Below are 8,894 nucleotides of genomic sequence, written 5' to 3' on the forward strand. Positions count from 1 at the left end.
CCTGCTGCTGTTTTGTTGCTGCCTTGGAAATTGTTGGTCAGACAATGGACTGTGGTCCTTTCCCCCAAATAGTGGAAGTTTTTGAAATTATTAGATCATTTGCTATCGCCACGGTCCTAGAGAAACCATAAAGAAAACCACATATTTTAACTGTCTTTAATGGTCTTAGGAGTGCAAGAGGGGAAAAAAGGTCATATCTCGGTGAGATGATTCATTTTTTTAATAGCTGAAAAGCCACACTTAGTTTGCAGTGACAAGTGAAAGTCTTCTATGACTGATTGGGATCACCTATGTTTTTCCTGCTTCTACAGATGCCAACATCTTTTTTCTCATATTTACATACTTTTAGTAAGCAAAAAAAAAAAAAAAAAAGAAAAAGCCAAGGCCTTTCTGGTTTTTAAAATGCCAGATTTATTTTCACAGTCTTTACCATTTGTTGTTTTACATTGACGCTCCTCTGGATAAAACTGGGAAACTCCTTTTGCATAACCTACAATCCTTCTTTGACCATTGCAGTCAGTTTTGACAGTCATTACTCTTAGAATCATTGAATTGTTTAGGTTGGAAAAGACCTTGGATCATCAAGTCCAACTGTCTCCACTGATTCCTGCAAAATCTTTCTGCATTCCTTCACCACATTTCAAGCCATCTTGTTGCATGGTGGCAGTTGGTGTCTTTATATAAAGTTTGTAAAGCAATAATGATCTTTTGGTTTCCAAGGTATTCCATAAAGGCAGTCAACTGCTGCTGGAGATCGGGTCAGCAGTATTTAACTCAAACAACATTGCGATTTGGGGAAAATAAATACCTGTGGCAAAGACCACTCAGATCCAGCCACTCAGAAAAATTCTCCTTGAGAAACGAGCACTCTACAGTCCTTCCCTCCATCAATCCATTTTTTTTGCTTCATGTTGGTCAGATTCTTTGACCTTCAAGCAGTGGTTTCATTGATGTCATGAGGAATCTAAGAAAGGTACAGTAAAGGAGCAGTGACTCAGAGGCATAGAATTTCCATCATCTGAGGTTTTGAGAACTCAGTTGGACAAAGTCCCGAGCAACTTCATCTGGCATTGAAGTTAGCCCTGCATTGAGCAGGAGGTTGTACCAGAGACCTTGAGAAGTCCTTCCATCCTAAATCTTTCTACAATTCTACAGCTTTTTGGTCTGCTCTTTTTCTTTTTTTGGTTGCGGGGGGTTTTTTTTGTTGGTGTTTTTGTCTTTCCCCAGAGAGACGTCTCTTCCACTTGCTCTGAAATGCTCACACTATCTTTATTGTAGCGTTGAAAAATCTCAGACCTTGAGCATCTTGCCTTTGGCAAAACATGGCTAAACTCCTCCTGTTACAATTTTCTTTGTGGTCTAGAGCACACCACACCACAGAACAGTGTCTTGCCAGTGCAGCAAATGTCTTTCTGTATTTATAGGCTGCTGAGCTAAGAAGTAATTCCAGAGAGCTCAGGGGAAGACTTGGACATGTGCAAGATCCTACTCAGGGGAGCTGGCTTGCTTCAACATCTTGAAATTCAACTCTGTGCTGGATGTTTGCAACCAAACTGACAAGCAAAGACATCTGCATTTAGATGTTCCCCCTAGCATTGAGTTTTTAAGATTTCATTGGCAACTCAGTCATTGGGGTCAGGAGAGTGATGCATCCCTAAACCAGAGCCTGACAGCCTGGGCGTTGGGTCCAGGCTCCACTGGCTGTGGTGACAAGAGCTCCATTGACATAGTGGGAGGATAGATACGCAGGACTCCTGGAGAAACCTCCAGTTAGATCTTCTCAAATCATGTTTGTTGGAGCTGATCCCTGCTCATTTGTGCTATGTCCTACTGAACAACAGCTGCCCTGTTGTTCATTGTTATCCCACAAGGACTTAAGGATTGTTTAATTTTTCCTTTACTCATGTGATTTGTGAATTAAACAATTAAACAGTGATCGCTCCCTTATGACAAAGTAGAAGGCATCATCTTAGACTTTTCAGACAAGCATTTGGCAGCCTGGTGACATTGAACCTTTGCCATAAAAGGAGGTGGGAGGGGAGGAGAAGAAGGAGACAATTTGAAAGTACGCTTGTTATCTTCAGTTACTGCTGTCTGCAGTGGCCTGACCACAAGAAATGGTCTCTGATTTCAAGTGGGTTGAGATCTGGCCAGCACTTACGTGGAGTGCCACAGAAAAAACCAAACCATCACTGGTCAGAAATAGCAACAGCAGTGTGGTATTCCACAAAGTCATATTTAGCAGGATATGTGGAGCTGACTGGTACTGCTAGCTTTATATGGTATGGGAAAGTGCTTTGGAAATGTTTGCCTCTCTTCTGGGATCAGTTTGTCAGACAGGATATTGGAAATCTCGTAAGCAATTGGAGATTAGCTACTGCAATCATTTTTCAGATTTAGGATCTCAAATGTGTCTTATCCTCTCTTAAGTCCTTCTTCTGGGTTAGCCACTGTTTGAAAATATGTGAGCATCATGTTGCTATCCATAATCTGTATTGGCTGTGTCCCGTATCAGCTTTTCCAAAACTTCTGATGGATTTGGTGACATTATTTTATTATTATTCCAGTACTCTGAGAGGTTTTATAGAGCATCATCAACCAGAGAGCTTAGTTGCAAGTTACTTGTCCCACTGATACAGCAACTAAAATGGTGAGGTAGGAAGCAGTTTGTTGATTGATCTTGACCTCCTCCATATTTTCTTGACTCTCTCATCCATGTCCATACTGTTGATAGATCGTTCATCTAAAATTCTGGAATTCCAATTTGCTCCTATGAAGTCTGTATGGAAGTTGCTAATGCAGCCTCTCCATTACGTTCATGATAAGTCAATTTTTCATTCTTCTCACTGATGGCTATCAGAAGAACTCTTGGTCCTGTTCTCTGGTCAGATTTATGGTGACTTCACCCAGATCTCAGCAGTCAGTGGTCTGATCTATTGTTACAGCTGGATGGAAATTTTTTGAGGGAACAAAATGATGGAAAGATTTGAGGTTGGACTGGATGAATTCTAGAGGTCCCTTCCAAACTCTGCTCAAAGCAGGGCTAGCTGCAAGACTAGACCAGGTCTCTGTAGTTCTCCCATTCTCTTCAATTTTTTTGGGAAACAGATTTGTTTCCTTCTGCTGTGGAAGAAAATTTGGCATTTTCCAATGTGGAATATTTGTTTGCTTCAGTGTGTTTCCTTCCATGTGATGTGAAAGTGTTCTGTTTTTCATAAACTAAAATGTTTCTATTTTGGCCAATCTTAACCATTCCTGCACTATTGATCCATCATCTGTCTTTTTCTTGCTCTACTTCCTAAACTGTGGACTTCATAAGCAGTTTCCTATTAACAGTTTTAATTTCTGAAAATAAACTTGGGAGGAATAGGAGAGGAAGGAAATAATCAAACCAAAATAATTTGGGCTTTAGGTCAGGTTGGTGTCAATCAGCATTTTCTGGAACTTCTGTGGAACTCATGGGTGCCTTATCAACTTGACCATTTCTAACTCATTCCATGTCTTCAGACAGAATTTCTATTCAGGCACTTGTACTTTCCTGGTTAAAATGCCATGGTGTGTCATGGTCACATCCCTCAGGGCAAACATAGCCAAGCTGGGAAGCCTGCTTTAGGAAGGAGAATAGCTTCAGAAAGCATCACCACAGTCACTGGGAGTGGATAATTTACAGGGAAGTCAGAAAACCAACTCATGTGTGGGAGAGTTAGTCCTTCTTGCCCCAGATGTCCTTCAACAGAGAAATTTTCCCAATCAAACTACTTGTGATCTTTCCATATGAAATCCTACTATACTGTGCCAACACAGCCCCAGATAATGGGTCAAATTTTTAAAATATTTTTTCAGTCCCTACTAAATATTTCCTGATTCTAAGTCATAGGATGATTTCAGTGACAGCCTCCATTCCCACCGATCAGTTCTGGGGTGAGGATGTGGACAAATGGAGTTTCACGAGTGTTGCTTTTTGCAGTTGAATATTTTCCCAGGACTGTTTGGCTGTTGCCACCCATCCCTTGATTCATGAGTGGTCTCCTGTCTCCATATTAAGTCGGTCACAGCCACCAGGTGGGACTGGGGTGTTATTACCCCAGTTACTTCAAACACGATATTGAGATTCTCTGCTAGGAATGGTGTGCAGCTAATCGAAGAGTTTTGTGTCTTTGTATTTCTAAGTATTGTGCTTGGTTTTAGTTGAACAGTCAGGAGAGCCAGTGAGGTGGATGAACACCTTATTTTGCCTTTCCTGCTCCTACCTTCTCCTAATCTTTCTCCTGTGCAGGTTTTAAGGAAACTGCCTTCCTCTATGCAGTGTCCTCTGCGGCTCTTACTCACTCCCTGGCCAGAGCGTGTAGTGCTGGGCGCATGGAGCGCTGCACCTGTGACGACTCCCCAGACCTGGAGAACCGCAAGGCCTGGCAGTGGGGCGTTTGTGGAGACAACCTCAAATACAGCACCAAGTTCCTGAAAAAATTCTTGGGTCAGAAGAGGATTGGCAAAGACCTGCGGGCCAAGGTGGACATCCATAACACCAATGTTGGCATCAAGGTGAGGAGCTGCAGCAGCAGCAGCAGCAGGACTAGAGAGAAGTTAGGACTCGACAAAATCTTCTAACCCATCCTCAGCCAAGGCTGTTTGTGAGAGAGGCATTCACTGCCCCTACTCACAAACCAGACCTGTGTACCAGTGTGTGGTGGACCTTATGGTACTGAGAGCTCCCTGGAAAGTCTCCTGAACTCTGGTGTGAGGACTTGCATGTTGAGTGGCAGAGCAACATCCTGTATCCTCTAGTGGTATCAGGGGCTGAGGGACAGCAATGTGCAGCACACTAACAGCTGTAAAACTCTGGCTGAATGACTCCATGGGTTGTGCCACAGCCACAGGGAGTTTTGAGCTGGTGGGACGTGTGAAGTAGATTAAGGGTTGACATTCTGGACATCAACTATGAGTCTGCTGGTGATTTTCTATGGAACTAGTCATGTCACAAGTTTGGGTCAGGGAGACCATTAGATCAAGCATTTTGGCCTGTATGTTACAGGCTACTTATCATTGTTTTCCATTTACTGAGTCTAATTACTTGTTTGATTAGAGCACTATCTTGATTTGAATATACCAAAGGGAATCCATCATGCTGGAGATACTCAGTTCCGTGGTTGACTACTACTGCTATTCCAAACAGGCTTGGTAAGAATTTGGCCTCAGTATTCAGTCATTTGTCCTCATTCAAGCTTTCTACTCTCTGGCTCACCAGTCAACTCCGTAGCCATTCCTCTGTTGGGTTTTTTTGGTGTTTCTCTTTGTTTTGTTTTGTTTTTGTTTTTGTTTTTTTACTTTTTCTTTCATAAAATAAGAATAATACCAATAAAACTGAAGTACTTCCAGGCTGTCTGCAATCTGAGATGTTGTCTCTACCCAGAACTAGGCTCATGGTCCTGGCAGATAATGACTACCGCTTCTCTTCCTCATCAGGCAGTGAAAAACGGTCTCAAAACCACATGCAAATGCCATGGTGTCTCCGGCTCATGTGCTGTCCGGACATGCTGGAAACAGCTTTCACCTTTCCATGAGATTGGACGACTGCTGAAGCTCCGCTACGATGATGCTGTCAAGGTCTTCAGCACCACCAATGATGCCGTGGGACACTCAGAGCTGGCTGGCCCTCAGAGGCACAGCCATTCCCCCAAGCACCCTGCTTCACCCCGCTCTACTGACCTGGTGTATGTGGAAGACTCCCCTAGTTTCTGTCGTCCCAGCAAATACTCCCTGGGAACTGCTGGGAGGACCTGCTCTCGGGAAGGCAACTGTGACAGCATGTGCTGTGGACGAGGCTACAACACCCAGAGCCGGCTGGTTACCTTCTCTTGCCACTGTCAGGTGCAGTGGTGTTGCTATGTCGAGTGCCAGCAGTGCATGCAGGAAGAGGTGGTCTACAGCTGCAAGCAGTAAAGTCAGTGCTAGAGGATCAAGACAAGTCCTAGAGTACCAGAAAGCAGTAGGGAGAGAGAGACACGTTTCTCTGCTGTGGGGTAGGGGCAAAGGCAATCCCCAAATATGTCCAGTGCTCCTATTATCTCAAAATTGAGATTGTCCGGTCTGGGGAGAGCCCCTGTATGAGGGGTGCAAACCAGAGGTTTTGTCAGGTATCAGATCAGGAAGGAGGGACAGAGAGCGGGGTAATGTGGGGACAGCAGAAACACTGAAGCAGTCAAAAATATCTCTCTTGAGCTAAATATCCCCCTCCTCCATCCCTCACTTGCACTTACGTAAATGCATTGGGGTGGTGACATTGAAATACTGAGGGCTTGTGCCCTGGTGCCTGGAGAGAAGAGAATTAAGGGACCAGGGAGGCACCTAACCAGGGACTGGCTCCTGATGGAGCAGGGGCAGCCGTGTTCCTGCACCAAGGCAAAAGGACTCTGGCAGCAGGGGATTTTCAGTGCTGTTCTCTGGGATCTGGTTGAATCCTTTCTGCTTTGAACTCAAAGATGCGCTGTTGAGTAGTCTCATCTTGATGTAAGAACTATGCCTCGGAAATACCAGTTAACAAACCATTGGAGCTCATGTCTGTCATCTTCTAGGTCTATAGTTTGGATGCTAGACTCCAAGTGCATTTTAACCACATTTTAACCTTGCTGTCTGTACGCAGGAGACCTGGAATTGCCTCTGTTACGGTGCATGTATCACAAGAACTCCACTGAACTCTGTGAAGTTACCCCGCTGCAGCATGCTGCCTCATGTAGGGTTATTTTATGGTGGTGGATCCAGGGTGATGGCACCAATTATGCATCTCTCTGTCCCCGCCCCCAGTCAAACTATTGATCACCTTTTTGTATTGTGTATTGCTCTTTGCCCTGGTGCCCGAGGGGTATCACATCCCACAGTTCTGCCCTGTGCTAATGACAGGTAAAATTTCTGAAAGGGAATTAGGAACCACAGGAACCGAGGCATCTTAAATATTTTCAGATCATGACTGACAATCTCTGCACTGAGAAATTAGATGAATCTAGACAATGCAGGCATCTGGCATGAGAGAAGGTGACCTGGGGGAAAGAGCACAGCCCATTACAGAGCTGTGACCCCCTGACTTTGAGCCGTGTTTTTCTAGTTAAATTTAAGTTAAGCACAACAGAAACAACCTTTTTTTTTTTCTCTTGTTGTGTCTTAGAGAGCGGTCTTGGTAATGGCAGTGAGGTAGCCCCTCACCTGGCCACCAGTTACACAACCTGTCTAGGTGTTGAGCTGTATTACAGCACCTGGCAGGGTATTTGCCTGCTCCAGGGCTCATCCTGGTTCATCCTACAGCAGCAGTTAGAGCGTTGGTACCATGAGCAGCTCTGGACAGCCCCCGAAATAGCAAAGCTGCTGTATTTACTCAGTTTTGGTAATGGCTCTAAACCAGCAAGCAGGATGCTGGTGTGGAGATGGGCTGGTGCTGAAAAGAATATTTAAGTCCTTAAACTCAGGTCAAAATTTATTGGCAACGTAATGGATGAAGACGCTGGTTTGGGTTATTTGGATGGACTGATCCATAGGCTGAATTGGGCAAGATTTTAATGGGATTGAGTCTTCTTAACAAGCAGTAAGATCTCACCAGCTCTTGGCTGTGGATCTGCTGAAGTCAGGCAGCTCATCCAGTCATCTGCATAAGCTTTGAATAATTATGTTGCGGTGGTGAGCCTGTACTCACACTCGCTTTATCTTGACCTTGTTGCCCTTTGATTTTTACAACTGTTTTTTATTTCTGCTTCATAAAATGATGGAAGAGAACTGTCTCAGAGCAGACCTAGCCATTAACTGGCTGTTTAGAGGCCACTGACATCTTCCCTCTGGCTAACCACAGGTCTTTCAATGGCCTCATTCCTTTTTATCCTTTTTCTGGCTCAAGTTGACTTGAACTGAATTGAAATGCTTATGACAGACATGGTACTGCAAATTGGGCTAATTGGCCTTATTTTTTTTTTCACCTCCTAAATACCCAGGAAATTAATATTGAGGGGACCATTATTTACATGTTGCTTTTAATCTTTTTGGAGTTGAAATTTTCCCACGGGAAGTTGAGCACTCAATGAAAAAACATCCCTGTGAGTTAAAATTGTTAGGAACTGGCATCATAGGTGAAGCAACAAAGGACCTCGCTCTGTTCTACACTATTGAACCCAAGCCACCTGCCCCACTGACCTCCTGGCTTGTCCAGCATCGGAGAGGAAGGGAGCGCCATGTCACAGGAGTGTTATATGGGGATTCCATTCCATTGCATGGAACGTTCTCATTTAAACAGGGATTGGGACTCAATGGGAGGACAGGGGAAGCGCAGCTTTGGGCAGCAAGTGGAAGAGACACCACTCCGTCCTCTTGCTTTTATCAAAGCTGCACTTCTCAGTTTTCCACTGGCCAGTAATTTCTGGGAGCGCACAACCCATTCTCCACACCCAGATGTCATAATTTGAGGGCAGTTAGGATGCTCCTAAGTAGTGGGAAGTCTTGATGGTCTCGTTCTTTATATTTCCTCTTTGAGCTAATGTTGACCAAGTGAACTAAGGGGGTTCCAGCAGGCACATCACTGCGGGTTGGTAACAGGACTTGCACAAGGTCACTGCAGGCAAGAACTCAGGATAGAACTGGTTTTCAGTGGCTTAGTAAGTTCTGTCTATAGCTTTGCCATGAAGTTTGAAGAAGAAAAACCACTTCTGTAACCTCCTAGTAACGTTATCTGGGTCAGTGTCCCCTGCTGATGGCTGCATCCCAGTGAGGGGTTATGAATCTGCTCTCTTGTTTCTTAAAAGAGCAGGCTGTTGTGTCACTTTGAGTGTCAGGTCTTGTCCTCAGTGCTTTGTGTTCATCGAACTCCAGGTGACCCTGCTAAGAAGCACTGTGTTTGACTCCTACAGTAGGAACTGTCA

The 8,894-nt window shown here is 44.4% G+C and overlaps 1 protein-coding gene across 1 annotated transcript in view; it reads left to right on the forward strand.

The window, feature by feature from the left end:
• Nucleotides 1–5,940, forward strand: part of WNT9B (Wnt family member 9B) — a 7,641-nt gene extending 1,701 nt beyond the window's left edge. The window contains exons 2-3 of the mRNA XM_035894002.1: nucleotides 4,277–4,542; nucleotides 5,464–5,940. Coding sequence (XP_035749895.1) covers nucleotides 4,277–4,542; nucleotides 5,464–5,940 — 743 coding nt within the window. The remainder of the gene's footprint in view (nucleotides 1–4,276; nucleotides 4,543–5,463) is intronic.
• The last annotated feature ends 2,954 nt before the right edge of the window (nucleotides 5,941–8,894 follow it).

The sequence above is a fragment of the Egretta garzetta genome, unplaced genomic scaffold (assembly GCF_000687185.1).
Source record: "Egretta garzetta isolate BGI_Z169 unplaced genomic scaffold, ASM68718v1 scaffold745, whole genome shotgun sequence".
Taxonomy (NCBI): domain Eukaryota; kingdom Metazoa; phylum Chordata; class Aves; order Pelecaniformes; family Ardeidae; genus Egretta; species Egretta garzetta.